Below are 22,267 nucleotides of genomic sequence, written 5' to 3'. Positions count from 1 at the left end.
AGGCTTTGATTTACAGGCTCTGTAAAATCTTTCCCTGAAGTCCAAGAGACCTCGACATATTTTCACTAACGTGCTTTCCTTTTCTTCTTAACTTGGGCCCCTTTCCAAGAAAAAGGTGTCACTGAACAGTAATGGGATTTAATTTCCAATAGCAGACACAACCCACAACACAAAATCCCTTGTATTTAGTCACTGAATGATGCTATAGTTAGTACTTCTTGGGGAACAGACTTGAGCCAATTTGCTCCTGATGAAAAGAAAATATCTCGTCCTGAGGTACCTCTGTTGCCACATCAAGCATTTGCAGACTCCTGTGCTCTATTTTAACCTTCCATCTTATATAGACACATTTTAGTGGCTGTTTGGGAAAATTGAGTGTGTCCAGACACACCAAGGGAATTTTATTTTTGTTTTTAATGACCGTATGTATCACGTCTTATAGTAAGTGCACAAATCTCTGATATTTCACATCAAGGAGATCGCCTGTACCTCACTATGTTGTGGATATACAGTTTAGACATCACAGCTATGGGTACAAACATAGACAAATTGGAACTCAGTCTAAATGCAGCACAGTCTTCTCTCCACCCACTGAGTACACACAGGAGAGACTTAAATGCTGCCCAAAAGTTTAGATGCTGTGTCAATGTACACACCGTCTGCATGGCACTGCACCAGATACCATGGTTGATGAGGGTTAGTGAAACAACAGAGAAGCATTTATAGACGAAAAGCTTTAATTCGCCCTCTCTTTAACAGAGCTGGAAAAATTAAAAAAATTTCTAGGGCAAGCACGCAAATAAATAAATACATGAAATGGGAGACAGGATTAAATGATGTTGAACAATTGCATGATTGAATGAAAATCTTTGCACTTACCAAGGGTCTCTCTGAATTCCATCTAGCAAGCTACCTATTCATACTAAATCTGTAGTTCACACTTGCTTTCATTTTTAGGGCTTACTGAGGAGCGGAAGATGGCTGCTGTCCACGGGCACTGCACGGCCATGCTGTCTGAAGCCACATTAACATGGAAGCTTTTCGCTTTCATGTCGTGGAATCCACTTCTTGGGGATATTCTGGGCTGGGGAGGAGGATCAGCCAGAGAGACAACTCTGGCAGCATGCTTCATTGAAGCTTGTAGCATGATGATCCAAAGACCAACTGGCCTAGTGATCAGGTCCTATAATTTCAACTGGCCTAGTCATCCCAGATGCAGTCCCAGCTGTGACCTCATTACTTCTGTGTGCTCCAGCTGCTCCTCCCCAGAGGTTCTGTCCCTATTGAGGTGGGGGAGAGAGAGGGACACGGTAGGGGAACCCAGGCTGCATCTTTCTCTGGGCTACTAGTGTCCTTTTAAACTATTCTTCCACTGGGAAAGTGCCCTGTCCCCGCTATGGGGTAGGGCCTCCCTAGCCCAGTATTGCTCTACTCCCTACCCTGGGTCAGTTTGGGGCCTGTAGACCCATCACACAGCTGCAATACCAGTGAGCTAGGAAAGAGCCATGGGGGCAGAGAACCCATGGCGCAGAACTCCCACCCCATCGTGTGCACACAGGTGTGTGTGTGTAGGCGCAACCATACACATCCCTTCCCCTCCCCATAGGAACAATGCCAGGGACACACTAAGAGATGAACTCTCCTCTGGGTTACTTCCATGTAGGGGACCACCTGCCCTGTATTACAAGTAGAGCTGGTCAGAAAAATTTGACCCAAACCAGAAACAATGCATTATTTCTGTCCCGTTTCCCAGCTGGCTCCTTCAGAGCATTACTTTGATTCTTCAGACCACCCCGGGAAGCAGAGAAAAAGTGGGGAAGCTGGGGTGGGAGAACCACAGGACACTTTCCCTGTAAACAGAGACCTCCTGCTAGGAAAGGACTCTGTTCCATTGTAGCCTCCCTTGTTCTCCATGAAGCCTGACAGCTCCAGAGTTAATCCCTGGCAAATTGGAGGGGGGTGGGGGGGGTGTGACATTGTACTAAAATAAATATTTATGTAGCTGGGGCCTTCCTTCCCTTCCCCTCCCCATCCCACTTTTTCCCCTTTCTTAAAATGTCATAGATCAGCTGTTTTCATAATTGTTCAGGAAATAAACTCCCTGCTAGCTGGCAGCTTAACATTCTAAGCTGTATCTTGCTGTGACTGCACCGTTCTCCTCTCCTTATTGCCCCCCCCCGCCCCACACACACACACACACTCCCACAGTGGTCTGTAACCTGAGAGAATGGACTTGACTGGAAAGGAACTCACAAAGGGCTGAATCTCAAAAGGGTCAGTGAGTGGCACAGCGTGACATGACACTCACAAGCCCTTCGGGCAGTTCTGATTTAGGAACCGGTGTTCCCTGGCTCTATACTCCTCATCTGATCGCAGTCCTCAAAGAGAATTCTCTTTGCAAGTATAGAGCCTACTAACAGTCCCCTCAGCAGCATACCACAACCTCCTCTCTTTACTGAGTCAGGAAATGTGGGTATTTTTCAAGCGTTTATCTTTTCCTCTGTTCTTCTGATAAAGGCTGGTTCTGTGGAGATGTAGCTAAAACGATTGTTATCCACAGGAGCGTTCTCTGGGCAAGAGGAAGTCTCACATACACAAATCTGAATACCCTGCACTATGCTGGAGATCAGACTAGATCAGAGGTGGGCCACATCCGGCCCGCGGGACCCTCCAGCCCGGCCCCTGAGCTCCTGGCCCCAGGGGGCTAGCCCCCAGCCCCTCCCCAGCTGTTCTCCCTCCCCCGCAGCCTCAGCTCGCTCCACCGCCGGCACCATGCTCTGGGCGGGGGGGCTGCGAGTTCCTGGGGCAGCGCAGCTGCAGAGCCCAGCCTGACCTGGTCTCTCTGCCACGCAGCTGGCTCCAGCCGGGCGGGGCGGCTGTGGTGCCGCCAGCCCCCGGTGCTCCAGTCAGCGCGTTAAGGGGGCAGGGAGAAGGGGGGATGGGATAGAGGGCAGGGGAGTTCGGGGTGGTGGTCAGGTGGCGGGGCGGTCAGAGGGCAGGGAACAGGGGGGTTGAATGGGGGTGGGGTCCCGGGGGGGCAGTCAGGAAGAAGAGGGGGGTCGGATGGGACGGCAGGGGGCAGGCAGGGGCAGGGGTTCCGAGAGCAGTCGGGGACAGGGAGAAGGGGTGGTTGGATGGGGCAGGTGTCCCGGGGGCGGCCATCGGGGGCAAGAAGCAGTGGGGTGGGGGCCAGATATGGGGCAGGGACTGGGCCATGCCTGGCTGTTTGGGGAGGCACAGCCTCCCCTAACCGGCCCTCCATACACTTTCCGAAACCCGATGTGGCCCTCAGGCCAAAAAGTTTGCCTGCCCCTGGACTAGATGATGATAATGATCCCTTCTGGCCTAAATATCTACGGATCTAACAAAATAGTATAAATATACCACTGGGGACAGTCCTGTCCTGGCAGGAAGCTGCATCAGATGTTCCAGCGGGTCTCTCCTAGCTCTGGATTCTGGCCCTATGATGGGGTACACAAACGCTGGAGAAGAAGGGGTTAAGGAGCTGCTTTGGGCCCAAGCGGTCCCACCCTGGTGCACCTGCAAAGTCTGCACAAGGTGGAGGTGAAGCTTAAAAAGGGAAGCAGAGCAGCTAGTGGCAGGCAGGCAGGGGAGGTAGCTGACTTGTGCGCTCAACTCCTGGGAAGGAGCGCCCCAGGAGCTTTTGCTGCCTGCGGCCTGGAGATAGTGACCTGTCCAAGCCTCCAAAGGAGGGACTGGTGCCTTCCGAAAGTCAGAAACTTTGATTTTTGTATTCAGTTCTTTACTTTACCCTGGGGGAAGAGGAAGCACTGGTATCAAGTGATCCAAGAAGGCACCTGCACAGCCCCAAAAAGCTGCACCCTGACCCCCACCCCACCAAGCCCCACTCTCCCACCCCACCCCGGCTGAGATCCTCCCACAAGCTCCCCCTGCCAAGCCCTATCCCCCCACACTCAAACCCCCACCACCTTCACCTGGACCCCCTGCAGAGTCCCACTGTCCCTGCACCCAGAACCCCACAATGAGCCCCTGTGCACCCAGATCCCCTGCACACTGAGCCGCCCTCACCCAGATTGCCCCACACAGAACCCTGTCACCCCACTCCTGGATCCCTCCACACTAAGCCCCTCCACACTTAGATCCTGCAGGGCTGAGCCTGCCTGTCCACACCTGGTGCACCTGGCGTGGTAAGGCAGTGTCCTGGGGTGTTTCTGGGGCCGGCCTGGCCCTTGTGCTGTGTCAGGGTCAAGTGCAGCCTCGCCCCCGAGTCCCTGTCCCAGGAGGGAGGGGAGCTGCAGGGTGATCTTCCACCTCCATGCAGCCAGTGGCCTGTGCTCCCCACTGCCATGCTGGAGCCTCCACATTTATTTACTGATAAAATTTGCAGAATTTTAAAATATCGTGCGCAGAATTTTTAATTTTTTGGTGCAGAGTAAAGTAAGCACACGCAATAACCCTGTGGTATTGTAATGGTACTCAGCACACTGACTCCTCTTTCCATAACATTTCACCATACGGATCTGCACTTGATGGACTGTGGGAAAAGGTTAGTCTGGAGGAGAGATCTGAACCCAGAGATGAAGATAAACCCTTCCATAAAACCACCAGTCTGAGGGTTTCATGCATGCACTCGGAGCCTGGCCGCACACCTCCCACTTTAGATTACAGACTTTCAGAGTGGTTTTTAGAAAGTACTGATAGCAGTAGATGGGCTGCCTGGGGAAGTGATGATCCTGATGCAGCTCAGACTGCTTTTCAAGTCTATAATCTTGTTTACGTACTGCCTTTAAACAAACGAATCAAAATTCAACCCCATTTCTAAGTTAAAAAATAGGTGGATTTCCCTAAGCAAGCCGCCAACTTGAGCAAATTAGAAATCTCTCCCCTTGCCTTTTCAGTCCTGATTAATTGTAAACATTAAGAAAATCCTTATTCGCTTCTATATTTTTTTAAAAAGATCGTTCTATTGTCCCTTAAAACTATGGGTTAGCAATCACAAAACTCTGTGAGCAGGAGACCCAAACAGTACAGCAAAGATACGTATCATGTTCAGTGTCTGCATGCCCACCAGATCTCAACCTGTGTGTAAAGGGCAGGTGCAAACCCGAGGAAAGTATTCTAGGGCCACTGCTCTTCCAGCAAAACGGTTATTACTGGACTTCACCTGCCCCTCTGTAGCACTGTCAGAGAAAAGGTCAGTTGCTGAAAAATTGGTTCAGAGCTGTGGCTTGTGACATTTAAGGGCTTCTCTACACACACATTTATTTCTTGGCAAGCTGAGGTGTGAATTTACCTCATACAGGACTAGATCAAAGCGTAGTAAGAACTTGTTAGTGCCCAGCAGGAGGGTCCACATGGACAGCTAGTCCACAGCTGCCTAGTTCAGGGTAGATTCACATCCCAGCCTGCCAACAAACTCATTGTGTGGAGAAATCCATAGCTTAGTACCATGGCCGCAAATTTAAGGGAGGTACAGTGGATTACAAATCAATCATTCTCCCTTTCTTCCCCAAAACCAAATGGAAACATATAGGACTGAACAGAGTATTATCAATTGGACCCTCCATAAAGCTGTTCTCCTTAGCCTAAAATGATAAACCCATTCTGCTCTGCTGTTTTGATGATCAATGAGTTTGAAATGTGTCTCAAAAAAAAGAGGACTAGAGGAAGTCGTGAAGTCTGAAAGTTAAACACAATGAAAAAGCCGGAGGGGATCAGAATATTACAGGTTTGCAAGAAGGATTTAAATGGACATGTAGGCCCAGATCCTCAGCCGGTATTAATCAGCAGCAGAACTCCCCTGATTTGATGGAGCTGCGCTGGATGAGCCCCGCTGAGGAGCTGGCTCAAATAGTGCAGGGTTTTTAAAACAGGAATGATTAATGGATAAAATCTGAAAACGTCAATAAACCATTTTAAACATCAGCCCCTGCTCCAGCAATTGGTTGCATGTGAGCCGACTGACTGCAACAGAGCTCCATGTGGGCAGAGCAGCCTATCCGCACGCAACACTTGGCAGAATCTCAGCCTTAAACAACAAACAAACTCTCTTATCAATTCTTTTACTGTGAATCAACTTCTCAGTCCAAGTCCTTACAACGTTTAAAGCCTCTGAAAGGTTTTACTATGCTTTTGAAACAGGATCGGTATGCAAAGCAGAATACTCTCTTCTGTTATTCCATTACATGGTACCAATTAGAATTCAGGTCACTGAGACACAATCCTTTCCTTCAGAAAGGAAGGAGCTGCCGTCTGAAAGCTATTTTTGCAGGTCCCTCAATAAGTAGCCAAAGGCATCACATGACCCTACATGCACAATAACTTTGTCTTCCAACTATAAAGGACTTGAGACCTAAAAATATCTCCACTAAGTCTGGAATAAGTGAATTTTTTTCTTCTTTTCAGATCAGCAATTCCACAGTCTGCTTCACTAAATAATGGTCATTTCCTCCCAGCATCCTTTGCTTTGCCTTCAAGCTCAGAACGGACAGGAAATCCATTCTACTCTCATCAGAGAAAACAGGAGATGAATTTTCCACAATAGTTTCTTAACAAGGAAGAAAATTCTACTTTATCAACCAACAGGTACTTCTAAAACTGCAGCTCACCAGAAGGCAAATATAACATCACACTTCATTAGATCATAAGAAAATTAGCGCTTGAACTCTCCCAATATCTAGCAGGTCTTTCTAATATAGAATAACACTCTAATTAATATTAGTAATATAAGGCTTAGAAAGAATGCAAACCATGAAACCGATACACACGTATTGAAAAGAGAGTATAAATGATGTCAGTGGAAGGAGAATGTACACATTAAAGGATGCTATTTAGGTTGATTTAGGCCCATACATTATTTTAAAACACACAAACACACACAGAAGATATGACCAAATCTAACTTCAATAGACATTTTATGGTGGGTTTTTTTATAACTTTACATTTCAATGAAAACAGTTTTTTTTTCAGTGGCTTACAAATTCCTCTGCCATGTTTGGAACACGCTGCTAGTCTCTAAGGTGCCACAAGGATTCCTTGTTGTTTCTGCTAATGCAGGAGGACCAGGAAGTGAAAGTGAGTTTAAAAAGAAGTGAAACTAATGAATAACTATTCATTATTCCGGCTCATTGAAATGCAAAAAAGTAAACAAACAATCAATGGGAACAGCAAATCAGTTTTTAAAAAAAAAATACTTTTAGTTTATCAAATAATTCAGGGTTTTATTATTAAAACAAATAAAGAAATATATTTATTTTTAAATATTAACCTGACATTGACCCTTTAGGCTAAGAAAAGAGCCTTTAATAAGACATCTCAATTGAGCCTTCTTTTGTAATTTCTAAGGGTCCTTTTCATTCAAAACTCCCACTGAAAGCATTGGGTATTTTGCTTCAGTAAGGTGTGAAGGAATGCAGAAAATGCTTCCAAGGCTATATAGACATGCAACTTCAGCAGTGTTTAACAAATTATAAAAGGGCAGATTATAATTTTAAAGGATTTACTCCTGAGTTACATCAGCAGGAGATCAGACTATGGCTCACAGCAACCAAACATCACCATAATTCTAGCCATTAGGATAACCTCATGTAATTTCCATTTATGTATGAAAATACCATCTCAAACGGTCTGAAAACAATGCTCCAGCTTCTCTCACCCTGCACAAAAACAACAGGACTGTGACACTTAATAATAAGTAACAGAGAGAAAATGGCTGGTGTTCACTGTGTATTAAATCCTGCTGCAGCTGCAAACCTGTTCAAGTTCTTCACCCCAGCTTCCTCTTCCCCATTTAAAAGCCATGATTGAAAGAAAACATGGATAGCCACCTGGGATGCAGTTCATTGGCAGATCTACTTTTCTGCTGCAGCCTGCAAGTGAGGAGCTGAAACCGACTCAAGAAAAGTCCCCACACAAGATGTATTAGTGGCTATTCAAGCTACCTTTGCATTGTTCAAAACAGGGAGTTACCAGGCTTTGCTGCAAACATACTCCGCCTATGCCCTCACTCACCAGATCCAACCGTTTGGGCGGTGTGCAAGGCAACAGCTCATTTGTTGCTCCAGTCACACCTTTCTGTGCTCTCCCAGGCATGAGCTTTCTGAATCATGTCCTGTAACTGAGCTGTCGGTTTTTTTTCTTCCCTCTCACTCATGGGACTTGTTTAATAACCAGTTCGGTTAACGCCCAATAGGTTAAGTGCATTTCACCACGGAAACAATAAGTAGAGAGGGGAAGAGACTGGGATTGTCAATTGGGCCTAAGGGATTTAGGAGCCCATGTCGCAGTGGTGCTGAATGGTAGGTGGGTGCCTAACTCCTTTGGGCTCTGTTGACAATCCCAGCCTTATTCTCCCTGGCCCTTAGTGTCTTCTCCATGGCTATTCCCATGTAGAGACCAGGAAACTCTCCAAGCCTGCTTTGGAGTTTTCAATGCCTCCTGTAAGAGGGAGTCCGATGGGGGGAGGGGTTGGGGAAGGCTTCCCTGTAGAAGTGCAGGGGATTGGACTCCCCAAACCAGCAGTTTGGGATGGCCCATTCTTCACACTGCACATCCCTTTCCTTTGTGCAATACCAGTCTGCCAATTAGTGATGGGAAGCTCTCAACGTTGAGAGGTTCAAACCTGACACACATCCGAACTTTCAAAGTATAGGGTCCCCTTCTGTGACACAGAGACCCCTTACCAAAGAATGTCCTGTTCTTTGCAAACAGCTTTCACCTCAGCCCTGACATATTCACTACACCAAACATATGTCATGCAGGATATTTATTTGTAAAGAGTAACACGTAAGGGATCTCCAGAAAGCTTGTAACTTGCCAAGACCTATGTTCCTGTGCAGCCAGCCAGCTCTGCAATGGACTGAACTTTGGAAAGGAGTGGGAGGGGGACCTGCTTTAATCAATAGGCAAGCGTAGACCCAGGGTTTGTTTCATATTATAAACATTTGTTTCCACCACTCTCTCTTGTTTCTAGTTAAATCTTTATTGTTTCTTAAATAAATCTCCTTTTGTTTTATCGTAAGAGCTCACAAGTGCTGTGTTATACAGAAACAGTGGTTTATGGTAAAACTGGTAAACTGAGGTACACTACTCCCTTGGGGCAGAGGATCTGGGATTTGTCTGAGTGGCCAGTGTCAGGGGCTGGATGTCACAGGGGAATGAATCAAAGGCACTTAGGAACCGGGATGCACCTATTGTTAACCCGCCTGGCAAAGGCAAGGCTGGCATAGCCCAGAGGAGAGTGCCTGAGCAGCTGATAGTGTCCGCTCCCTGACACCCAGCCACCACAAGAAAGACACCCTCTCGCCGTAGGCAGGGGATAACAAGATGACTCCCAGTCCTGGGTATCCTGAGAAGTGTCACACCCTCCCTCCTACAATCCTATGGGATCTTCCTCTTCCTGCAAAATCCTCCCCAAAACAGGCATGCACAGCAAATGCCAGGAGCCGGGCATCCTACTGCTCCTGTGGTCCAGCTTAGCATGCCTGTATGGGGCTTCCTTGTTACTTGTGCACTCCCTATTTCAGAAGTCTCGTGTGGGCTGTGATTGTGGTACGGTGCACTTTCATGCACAAGCAGTGAGGCGGAAGCCCGAGACACACCTGTAAGATTGAGCCTGGGTCTTAGTACTTTCAAGGATGAGTCAAGACACTAATCCTAAAGCACAACTTTTCCTGAGTTGTGGATTTGAGCTGGCACCAGCTGCCGGTGATCCTGATTAACAAGGTGGCTCACCAGTAGGTGTGGAGGAGCACTGGGGTCTCTTCCCAGGTAGCTGATGTGGCACCTGAGAAACTAATCTAAAAATAAGCAAGCAGAGGCATAGTTGCAGTGGAACCAGTAGAAGGGTGGCTGGGTCCTTCCACCCAGCAATAAGAAATAGATGCACCTATTCATATGATCATATCTATCTATACTGTTTAGTTATGGCTAGCTAGGATCAGATTCTGTCCCCTCTTACACCCATGCACCCCTAATTAAATCACTACGATCATTGGGTATGCAAGAGGCCAGGAAATGGCCCAGTGCATTTAATGTTATGGAGTGACTGGTTCCTGGGGGATGAACAGATCTGGGATTTTAGTTGTGGGCCTCCCATCTCAATTTTAAGAGAGCTGCTGACAACGAAACATCTTCCTGGCAACACTGTTTTAGTGATTCTCCTCCCTTTAGCGGGAGGATTAAAAGGGGACAAGAGAGAAAGACAGAGAAGGGATAAAATGGCTCTTTGATGCAGACTCCACCACAGAATAGCAGCGAACTGTGGAGAGGAAGACTGGAACCTAATTGATATGCAGGTGTATCCTGAATTGCCACCTCACCTACCTTGTTGGATCCAACCTGCTTCTGAGCCTCCCTGGCTCCCTGTGATAGTCAGCAAGGTGGGAGGGAGTCAACTTCCCAACAGCAGGGAGGAATCTGGGAATTAAAAACGCCAATCCCCCTTTGCTGCATGTTTTCCTGTGCACAGAGCAGGGAATGTGGAAGGGGAGGAAAAGGAAGGGTGGTGAGGGCCACCTCCCATTTGGCAAGGTTTACACAAACAACCTCTAAATGTCTCTACAGGGCTCAGGTGTCACACAGGAAGGTTCAGGGCTTGTTTGAAGCCTGGGCTCAACTTTTTCTTGTGGGAATTGGTGCAAGATACAAAAAGTCTCAAACTGCAGTGTGGGGTTGGCATCTGAGTACCCATAAACCTTGAGTACCCATAAACCCATAAACTAGCCCATCTCTAGTACAGGATGTGGCACATCTGAAAGACAAGCCATCTTCGTTACAGATGGCAAGGGGATCTGTAACTGAACAGCCAGAGCGATCAAATTATCCCCCATATTCCTGCCCTGCAGCATCTTTCATGGCCTCCCTCTGAAAAGCACAGTGGAACACGTGTGAACAAACAGAGCTGACTTCTGTCCATCCAGGTTCTTACACTTTCTCTGACTGGTGCTTACGCTTATTGTCTACAGCAATGGAAATCTACATGATTCATCTAGCCTTTGGGGCCCACTGCTGCTGAAGTTGACACTGAACAATATGGTCCCTTTCTGCATACATTCACCACTGCCTTCTACAGGAGCATGACAGACCCGCCCTTTCCCTTCCAAAAGCTGAGAAAAAGGAGCGGGTCTTGTAGATGATCCTCTTTCTAGAGCCAAATTTCCTTAGATTGATGTGATTTATGTTGAGATCTGTGTTTCTGGAACTGGGGATCACGAGTTCCCAACCTATTACCTTTTCTTTGTGTTGCAGTAACTACAGGAGTATGTGGCTGAGGGCTTGTCTACGCTTACTATCCTGCAGCTGTAGCCCTTAGTGAAGACGCTATCTAGGCCAACGGGAGAGCTTCTCCCATTGGCGTACGTACTCTGCTTCCCCGAGAGGTAGTAGTTATGTTGATAGGAGAAGCTCTCCCACTGACATAGCGCTGTCTACAGTGTGGGTTAGCTCAGTGTAACTGCGTTGTTCTGGGGTATGGATTTTCCACAGCCCTGAGCAACGTAGTTGTACCGACATAATTTTGTAGTGTAGACCAGGGCATAAAGGCAGCATGGTTTGAACATAGGCTGACAAAGACATTAACGACATGCTGTTCTAACAGGCTTGTCCACAATCCCCTCACTAGAGCTGATCAACATTTTTCATTTTAAATTTCTTTTCAGTGAAAAGCATCTTTTTTTCCATGAAAAGTTTTCATGTTTTTTCTCTCTCTCTCTTTTAAGTTTTCCAGCTTTTCTATAAAAAAATCAAAAACTGGAAGTTTTCCATGTGTTATCCCCATACACACACAGTTTCTCTCATATATTCCCCCCGCCCCTTTTCCAGTGGTGAAATGGGAAAATAGGGTGTAAAGGAGACAACAGGAAAAACATGCACCAAAAAAATGTGAAAAAATGATTATTTTTTTTTTAAAATTCAGGATATTTTGAGTAATAACCATACAATTTTCCTGACAGCTCTACCAATGGCAGTTTTGCCACGGACTTCTGTGGACATGGGTTCAAGCCCCTTATGAACAAGAAGCAGCATCTGCACTGCCCCTGGCTTATCATCAATGGAATCAGTGCCGGAAAGCATCTGCCTGGAGAGTTTGGTGCAGTAAAAGGGTGTGTGTGTGTGTGTGTGTTCCAGTTCCCAGCGAACCCAATTCAGACATTCCCAGGCTGACAGAATTTAGACACATTGCATGCTTTTACATATTGCCGCAGAATTAAAGGGCTTTCAGCGCAGCCAAATAACTACACTACATGCACTTTGACTGTTCCAAGCAGCGGCTAATGCAACTAGTAATTTGTGAATATATAATTTCTCCAAAACAGTAGGATTTAGTGCAGAAGGGCCAATCACTACCACTGCTATACAATGAAAATCTCATGGAAAAGCTGCAGTTCAACAAACCAGCTACAATTAGCAGCCATTCCATCACCCTCCTCTGGCAGGAACCAAACCCACAGCAAAAGGCTGCTGTCAGAACAACAAAGATTAATTACAATCTGTACAGACAAAGAGATGGGGGGAGGAATACAACAGACAAGCAAACTGGAGACAGGTTTCAGAGTAGTAGCCATGTTAGTCTGTATCAGCAAAAAGAAAAGGAGTACTTGTGGCACCTTAGAGACTAACAAATGTATTTGGGCATAAGTTTTCATGAGCTAGAACCCACTTCATCAGATGCATGGAGTGGAAAATACAGGAGCAGGTATAAATACATGAAAAGATGGAAGTTGGCTTACCAAGTGCGAGGTCAGTCTAACGAGATCATTCAGTTAACCGTAGGATACCAAGGGAGGAAAAATAACTTTTGTAGTGGTAATGAGGGTGGCCCATTTCAAACAAAAAGAAAAGGAGTACTTGTGATGTCACAAGTACTCCTTTTCTTTTTGCGAATACAGACTAACACGGCTGCTACTCTGAAACCATTTCAAGCAGTTGACAAGAAGGTATGAGTAAGAGTAGGAGGAAATTAGTGTGGAGGAAATTAGGTTTAGGTTTTGTAATGACCCAACCACTCCCAGACTTTATACTGGAGTGGCAATAGGGGTTTTTTTCTGTCTGTAAATTGAAATAAATAATTCTTATCCCCATTTCACAGATGGGTAAACTGAGGCACAAGGTGATTATGTGACTTGCTTGAGATCAAATAGCATGTCAGTGGCAGAATCAGGAATTTATTGGTATTATTATTTTTTACAGTATTCTAATGCAGGCGAGCACAATCTACAAGCAGATAACTACTGTCCCTTCCCCAAACTAATGTTAGACGTCATACGATGAGGTAACAAATAGAAGCGTGAACATGGATGAAGAACAATAATGGTATTGCAAGAAAAACACAGTAATGAGGAGTCCTGACCTGCAGTCTTTGCCTCTAACCACTAAAGAAAACTCCTTCCCAAATCTGTAAATAGAACTCAGGAGCCCTGACTCTTAATTCCCTGCTCTAGCCACTAGAAAATATTCCAGAACACCAGCACGCAGTAATCATCAGCAGTCCTGCTTCCCAGCCCCCTACCTCCCAGAATAGAGCCTAGCCTCACACACACCCCCGCTCCGACTACTAGAGGACAGTACACTCCCTTCTAGAGCTGAAAACGGAATCCAAGATCCCTGACTCCCATTCCCATGTTCTAGCCACTAAAGAATATTTCTTAATTCTAGCCCAGGTGCTACAGCCGGTGATTCACATAAATGCAATCTACCCATCCACTTCAGCCTTAATCATCAACTACTCTGCGTGTTCTGCTGTCACGAGCAATAAAATGGCTAGGTGTGACCCAGTGAGTCAGTCTCTTACAAAGCCTTTTTCTACTGGACAGTGACCTAGAAAAGGGGTCCCTTTATTCTTTGCACCTGAAATCATATAGTTACTGGGGGAAGGCACAACCGCATTATTCATAGTTTTGGGTACTTACATCCAGGAGTATTTGTGCTGTCATGTGCTCCATTCTTTCTTATAGGGCCTGATTTGGAGACGTGCCAAGGACCCTCAAACTACAGACAGGAGCTTAGGGTACTCAACACCATGCAGAAAGAAGCACTCTGCACCACACATGAACAGGCCCATGATAAGCAAAGGGAATCATGATGCCCTTGTAAAAGCAGGTTTTAAATACAAGCCTCTCTCGTGCCTGCTTTTTAATTAGGACAGTTTATAGCCAGGTATTTGTTTCAATAACCAGCAGCTTTGGCTGTAGAAATACCATGTGTATTCTAATTACAGCAGCTAGTTTATTTAACAGAGTTTGACGTTGTTTGACATTTAGCGGAGTCACTCTTCAGAGCAGCTTGTTCCCTTACAAAGCTTCGGCACTGGTAAATCAAAGAACAGATCAGCAGGAGCTAAAAAAGGAGGAGGGGGCGAACTGACATTAAAAGTAGAACGGATATAGCAGCTCCTTGTTTAACAAACTACGGCAGAAGCATCTTCGAGTCTGGCAGCATCTCCATATGGGACACCAAGTCAGAACGAGTTTGTTTTCCTGATCTTATTTTTTTCGCTCTTAGGGAAATACAGCAATACCCTACCCTAGAGTTCTTGAAGGGTGGACAGGTTAATGCTGTCGTATGATGGATGGGGTGGTCTCTACTCCTCTGTAAGGGTCACCCGTCAATACCTCACCACGACCACCACCGAATGGAGGCAAATTTTGGGAATCAGTGAAGTGCCTATCTAGAATTCTCTGAGGGCAAAGCACAATAAATTGGTCAATGCCTGTTGAATTACAGGATGAATAATTCACCAGCAGAGACAGATGTTAACATCTGTGCCAACTCAGTGCATGAACAATAATAATTCTCCTGTATAGAGCATTTTTCATCTGCAGATCCCACAGCACAGTAGGAGGGGAGCATGTAGGTAGGTAAGCATGATTAACCACATTTTACCGCAGGGGGACTGGAAGCATGGAGATATAATGTGACATTCCCAGCAAGTCAGTGGCACAGCTGGGGATAGAACCCCGATCCCTGACTCCGCAGCGCTGTGCTCTAACCAGAAAACAACACCGCCTCCATCTGGCTGCAAAAGGTCTGTAGGAAAGAGATCTGTTTCGTGAGGAAAGCCGATGCTTCCTTGAACACACTGCAGCTTTTCAGAAGGTCTGTGGAGGGTGCTGTCAGGCTGTGACTCTGGCGGCGTTCACGGCATATGCATTTGCACTGTACTATTTCAAGGCCCTGCAAACCAACTGCAGCAGCTGCTCTGCCTCAAATTGCATCAGTGCCTGCAATGTGTTCCTAGATGGGCCTTACCCTCCCACTACAACCCTGATTTAACTTCACTTTATCACCCCTCAGGGAAGACATGGGATCCCATTTTTATAGCTAAAGGCAGAGTTAACCTTTTAATGGCCTAACTACCCCCCTGCCCCCCCCCTTTTGTGAAATTCAATGCAGCCAGCCAAACTTCAGACCGACAGCCAAAGCCATCTAGTCAAACAATAGAAAGCTGGTCTTGAATGTGCACTTCAACAGCAAACTGTCGCCTGGACCTTGTCTTCTGGGTGCCATCCTGATCATTCCCCTGTGACCTTAGTCGGAAGTGGTTGTATGAAAGTACGTGAAATTACACTAAGGAGAGGTTTCAGAGTAGCAGCCGTGTTAGTCTGTATCCGCAAAAAGAAAAGGAGTACTTGTGGCACCTTAGAGACTAACAAATCTATTTGAGCATAAGCTTTCGTGAGCTACAGCTCACTTCATGATCCTTACTCTTTCACTGAGCTGTAGAAGTGATAGTGTGTCAGAGCAAAGGGATATTTACTGGCCAGTATCTCAAATTCTCATGCACGTAACCTTTTGTCAATTTCCTTCATCTCTTAGTGGGGAGTGGAAACCATTATTATTTATTCTTTGTTAAGGAGCAAGGGTGCACTAAGGACTACATGAGACAAAGAAAGATAAGGTCCGTTAGCCCAGAGAGTTTACAAACTATGGGCTAGATTCTGTTCTCGAGACTCAGGCGGAATAGTTCTCAACTTCACTAAGAGTCCCGCTAGGGTGACCACCTTTTCAAAATGCAAAAATGGGACAGCTGCAGGAGTCCCGCCCCCTGCTCCTCCTCTTCCCCCTGAGGCCCTGCCCCCTAGCCAGGCCAGAGCTGGGCTGCGGCGAGAGCTGCCCAGGGAGCCTGGGCCACTATGGGGAGTCCCAGACCCACCACCTGCCCTGGGCAGGGGGCCAGAGTGCACAAGAGCATCCCTTGGCCCGTGTCCCTGCATGCTGTATACGCTTTACCACATTGGATTCACCCTGATCCTAGTGCTGTAAGCCATCCTCACCCTATGGCTTTCCTTGGTTCAGGCTCTCTCGCATCACATAGAATCGGTGTTCCCCACATTCACACCACCATAGCCCCTGACTAGTCCTTCAGAATGAAAGAACATGGGATTTAGACTTCTTGTATTTTATTCCTTAAGGGCCAGAAAAGGTACTGGTTAAAAATGGTGCCTTCTTACTGAAGAACTCAGCTCCCTGTGCCTATTCCGGATAGGATCGGTTTGCTTTACCAGCTAATATAAGCTTTTTCTTCTTTCTTCACCCGCAGTCACTGCCTATTCCACTATGGGAGAGGGAGGTGGATCCTATCCTGGCTTCTGTATCATCACCAGAATTGTCAACGAAGTTCCCCTTTATTACCTTTGATGATCAGAGTTGGCCAGTGCACAGCTGGACTTTCAGATCTACCTAGTCTGCTTGGAACATCTCTAAATATAGGACTTCAGTGACATTGTCCGGTGGGCCTTACTATTAGAAAATGCTTGGTAATGTCTAGCATAATTTTTTTCTTAAATCATTAAAAACTTGTTATGTTCATTCTCTTTTCCCTCCATAAAATATTCCCTTATCTAGTATTTACAGATAGTCAACGCATCCCCTTCCCTGTAGCAGCTTGTGATGGGAAAGAGGCCATCTGTAATGAATATAAAGAGCTTTCTTTATTGAGGCTGCTGGACACAAACAGACGCTGTGGTTCACGCTGACTCCCAGCGTGGCTAATGTAGCCTGTGATTCATTAGTGTCACCATAAGCTGTGTGCCAACATCCTAGCCTGGACTCAGCGGTCGTGGAATGGATTGCTGACTCCTTACATTGCCCTGTTCAAGTCCATCATCAAGGCATTACCTGGTAGAAAGGGGATGATCCTCTGCTTGGGGTCTTTCTGACCTCCTTCAATGGGGAATTTATCCAGAAGCTGCATCTGCAACAGAAACAGAAATACATTTAGAGGGTACATAGGGCCACTCTGTCCGTCCTCCTCCCAGTCTCCTCTAACTGCAGGGATTATTTCTCGGCACGTCTGTGGTTTTACAGAGGATTGATAAATCAGAGAAATGGCTGGAATGAGTGACAGTGTCCGAGTGAGACTGTATCATAAAGTACAGTCACTCCAATAAACGGAGGGTAGGCTCCTGTGTGCACACTGGGACAGGGCCCAGGCAAATATCTGAAGCTGGCCTTTCTGCAGTTCTAAAATTAGGTATTCATCCTTCACTACAAAACAAATGCCTTGTCTCCAATCCCGTTCGGCTCCCTGATTGGTGAGGATGAAGGCTCCACCTGCCCTCTTGGACAGACCACCCACCTGGTTAGAACTGCTGCTCAGAAATAAGCGCAGAGGTTATTTTAATAAAAAACTGAATCTGTCTTCTTGTTGGCAGAACTATTCCCACTGGGTTTGTTCCCTTAGACAGAGCACTCCTGCTTTCCCAGGGATGGATACACTGGGCAGAGGAGTTTCCAGCCCTTCTGGAAATGTCTTCCACTTCACTGTAATCCCTGTGACAACACCCCCATGTGAGAGAGCAGGAGAGAAACAACTGTAGGGAAGGTGAATGCAGAGAATCAGCAATGCCCTGCTCGCAGACACAGGCAAAAAGATACTACAAAGGGGGACAAGCACAGACTGTATACAAGGAAATATGATGCAAATGCACATAGGGGGATGTTCACCCCTGAGCACATGGCCTGTGGACCCCTGAAGTCTCACTTATGACCTACTGGCTCTCTGAACAGAGATTAATTTCACCCATAGAGAGCATTTACAGCAAACCGAGACGTTAAACCAGCAGATCCTCAACTCATCTGTGTTGTTATTATTAATCATGCTTATTACAGTAGTGCCTGAGGACCAACCGAGGGCTCCATTGTACACGGTGCTGTACAAACAGTCCCTGAGCCAAAGCACTTGAAGGCACTAAATCTGCACCATATGGAGCAGATTGCAGTCACCTCCCCCGCCTTCACTGTAAAAGCACCGGCCGTAGAGACTACATGTTGCAGCGCTGCAGCTTTCCAGTGGCTTTCCACTCAGATTGAGATAAAGCTATAAATGCTGGGACCTGTGGTCTCCAGGTAATATACATCCATTTTAATGATGGGGATTGGGTTCATGACTGACTCCGAGGGGAGAGCATCAAGCAACAGTCCTTGCAGCACTTCACTGTTCCATGGAGAACCCCCAGGAACAGTCTTCCACACTGACTAACCTAGACCCACTCCAGGACTACACGAGATCTGACAAAGAAGGAAGGTTGCATTAAATTTTCTGAAAGTCCCATGCCTACCATCTGGTGTGTCCTCAACTTTAACTCAGACTGTGATGATGTCAGAATACATACACTAAGCTATAGTCTTTTTAATCTTCTCCCAGATTTGGGGCTCACAAAGAAACCTCCATTGGGTCCCCCATTCAACACAACCCCCCTAAAAGCTTGGGCTAGGGGAAATACCTTGCAAATCTTGTATGACTCTCTCATTTCACCTGAACTGAATCTACTATCATACAAAAAGAAAAGGAGTACTTGTGGCACCTTAGAGACTAACCAATTTATTTGAGCATAAGCTTTCGTGAGCTACAGCTCACTTCATCGGATGCATACTGTGGAAAGTACAGAAGACGTTTTTATACACACAAACCATGAAAATACAGACTAACACGGCTGTTACTCTGAATACTATCATACAGATCAACACAAATATTTACAGTGGCAGTGACAGCTAGACTCAGGGGATCTAATTTGCACTTAGATATAAAAAGGATACATTTCCAACCAGCTAGGGTGTGGGAGCCAGTACCATTTGCAACCTGAACAGATTTCCTTTTTTAAAAAATCCCAAAAGCTTTGCAAACACAGCAAAAAAAAAAAAAGTTTTGTTTTGTTTTTTTTAAACACAGATCCCCTCTCTTCTTCTACTTCACAGAACGTCTTCAGCATTCTAAGCACATGGCACAGCAAGAGTAGAAGGAACATCTGTGCAGGAGAAAAAAAATAAAAGATCCTACATTTCCCCAAGGGAGCCAACCTTGTGAATAAATAGTTTGTGGCTTTAAGGATTGTTAGAAAACTTGCTTTTCTACCAATGGAGGAGGATTTTTTTTTGTTGGAAATTTTGTTTTCTCCTAGGTAGAAGTGAGGGTGCCTGGGGTTGGACATGAGTAGAAGTTTCGTTTTTGGGGGGGAGGGGGAGGGCAGCGGGAAAAGCCACTGTATAACTTACAGTTTTGCTGTCACTACACTTTTAACCAGGAAGATTATTCTCATTTTGCTCCAGAGTGACTGACTCAAGCTGGAGCTGATACAAATTCCCAGGGTTATTCTTGGAGTTAAATTAGCTTGGCTAATGCAGGCCTTTTTAACCACATCAAGAGGGTCGCAAAGTGTATAATTTAGCACTATTTATCTAAAGGGCAGATATCAGCAAAATAGATACAAGACACTACAGCTGGAGAGCCTGGCTAAACTTTCCTAATCAACATTTTCCTCCCAAGCTCTTGCTTCCGCCAGGAGAGCTCTTTCTAACAAAGATGTGACTGGACAGGGATGGATTTACACACAAGTATGGCAGTCGGCTGCTGGGGGCTCTGCGCTTGTGGGGGCATTTCCATAAATGCGGCAATTTGGTGTGTGTTGCAAACATACCCCAGCCACTTGAGGGGAAAAGAGAAGTAAGTAATGGTCAACCCATTGCTCTCATTCATGCATGAGGAAGCACACATGGTAAGGCTTCTGTGCTGCTAAAGATTAATGAGATGGTGGGAAACCAAAAATGCAACGGTAGAAGCTAAGAGAGCATTTATGATCCCTGCACTGCTGGAAACTCACTCAGGACATTATAAAAAAGGAGATTACTCACCTGTAACTGGAGGTTCTTCGAGATGTGTGGTCCCTATCTGTATTCCACTGAGGGTTTACGCTTGTGCACCATGCATCCAGAGCTGGAGAATTTGAAAGTAGTAGTATCCATTGGTCCATGCATGTGCCCTTGCTTCGCCCCATGGTTTTGCCCCAGGCAATAAAGGATGGGGCGGACCAACCACGCTTTCAGTTCCTTCTCCACTGCAAAACGAACAGATCTGCAGCAGAGGCAAAGGAAGGCAGGACTACACACATCTCCAAGAACCTCCAGTTACACATAAGTAACCACTTCTTCTTCAAGTGATGGTCCCTATTATATTCCGCTGAGGGTTATTAACAATTCAGAGGAGGGTGCAAGGAAGAGTATGGAATGGTTGAATGAAGAAACAAAGCATCCAGCACAACGTCCTGCACCAAGGCATAACGTGCAGCAAAGGCATGTACCGAACTCTACTTGGCTGCCCTACGTGTGCCCGGAAGCGGTACATTGTGAAGTGTGGCCGTAGTGGATGCTTGTGCTCTTGTGGAATGGGCTCTCGCTCCAAGGAATGGAGGCAGTCCTGACAAGCGATAGAAGAGTGTCATGCACCCTGAAATCCACTAGGAAATCCTTTGTGTGGAGATTGTTTATCTTATAACTGAGAGAGTTAAGGAGTAGGCAATCTAGGGGACTTCCTGGTTGGTCTTCTCCTGTGCAAGGCCCTGCAGACATCAAGGGAGTGAAAGCACCACTCTTCCGCTGAGGCATGCAGCTTCGGAAAGAAAGCAAGTAAGAGTATGGGTTGGTTGAGATGAAAGTGGGATACAACCTTTGGTAGAAACTTGGGATGAAGATGCAGGGAGACTTTGTCCTTCTGGAACGTGGTGAAGGGGAGGTCCGCCATAATGGCCCACCGTTAACCTACTCTACTCGCAGAAGTAATAGCCATTAGGAAGGCGACCTTCATGGAAAGGAGGAACAGTGAGCATGAAGCCAGTGGCTCAAAGTGCACTTTTGTTAATGCTGAGAGAACGAGGTTGACATCCCATTGGGGAGCAATAGGTTGTTAGGGGCATCCCATTGGGGAGCAAAAGTCCTGAGGAGACCTTTCCAAAACCTAGTAGTTAATCGATGTGTAAATATGGAGCGCCCTTCCATGGGCTGGGGATGCCTTGTCTTTATGGACAGGAGGTAGTCCAAAAGAAGGGGAATGTCCACTTCCTCAGGGGCAAACCCCTTCTACTGTGCCCAGGAGGCAAAGCATTTCCACTTGGCCTAATAGGAACAGCTCATGGACTCTTTCCTGCTACTCGAAAGCATGTCCTCTACTGCCGATGAACATTCCCCTTCTAGAGAAGATGCCCATCCAAATACTAAGCTCTGAGGTGAAGCATCTGTGGGTTGGGATGTCTGATTCTGCCGTTGTGTTGTGTGAGCAGCCCCGAGAAAGAGGGAAGGGCAATCTGGTGAAGAGGCAAACATGCGGAGGTTAGGAAACTAAAATTGGAGGGGCTAGAACAGGACTATCAGGATAATGATGACTCTCTCCCATCTGATCGTGTGGGGGACTCATGGAAGGGGGGTTGGGGGGGGAAGATGTAGCTGATCTGGTCCGACCAGCGGAGGATGACGGCATCACCTTGAGAGCGGATCCCTATACTCCTCCTTGAGCAGTATGTACTTTATTTGTTGTTGACGTGAGAGGCAAAGAGATTCCTGGTCAGAGTCCCCCATTGACTGAAAATATCATTGACTACGGTGTCGTGAAGTTCCCATGCATGATCGGCCATGAATTTCCTGCTGAGAGAGTCTGCAATCACATTCTGAATCCCCAGAAGATAGGCTGCCGACAACAGGATCTTGTGGACCAAGCACCAGTCCTACAGATGGATTACTTCCACACAGAGCGCAGTCGACCTTGTGACCCTTTGTTTGTTGATGTAATAAACGGTGGTGATGTTGTTGGACATGATGAAAACATGTTGGGAGAGAATGGATGGGAGAAATGCTCAATACTCTCCATACCGTCTGAAGCTCTAGAATGTTGATGTGCATTCTGGAGTCTCGAGGAGTCCAAGTCCCTTGCATCATGTGCTTGGTCACATGGGCACCCCATCTGGCAAGTGATATGTCCGTGATGATCGTTCTGTCCGCGGAGGATGGGAGGAAAGGTATC

The 22,267-nt window shown here is 46.4% G+C and overlaps 1 protein-coding gene across 4 annotated transcripts in view; it reads right to left on the bottom strand.

The window, feature by feature from the left end:
- Positions 1 to 22,267, bottom strand: part of SH3PXD2A (SH3 and PX domains 2A) — a 388,309-nt gene that overhangs the window by 252,118 nt on the left and 113,924 nt on the right. For all 4 annotated transcript variants that reach the window (XM_043551930.1, XM_043551931.1, XM_043551932.1 and 1 more), the window contains one exon: positions 17,098 to 17,173. In XM_043551930.1, coding sequence (XP_043407865.1) covers positions 17,098 to 17,173 — 76 coding nt within the window. The remainder of the gene's footprint in view (positions 1 to 17,097; positions 17,174 to 22,267) is intronic.

Source organism: Chelonia mydas, chromosome 7, assembly GCF_015237465.2.
Source record: "Chelonia mydas isolate rCheMyd1 chromosome 7, rCheMyd1.pri.v2, whole genome shotgun sequence".
In the NCBI taxonomy this organism is placed as follows: Eukaryota; Metazoa; Chordata; order Testudines; family Cheloniidae; genus Chelonia; species Chelonia mydas.
This window is presented reverse-complemented; position numbering and strand designations above follow the sequence as displayed.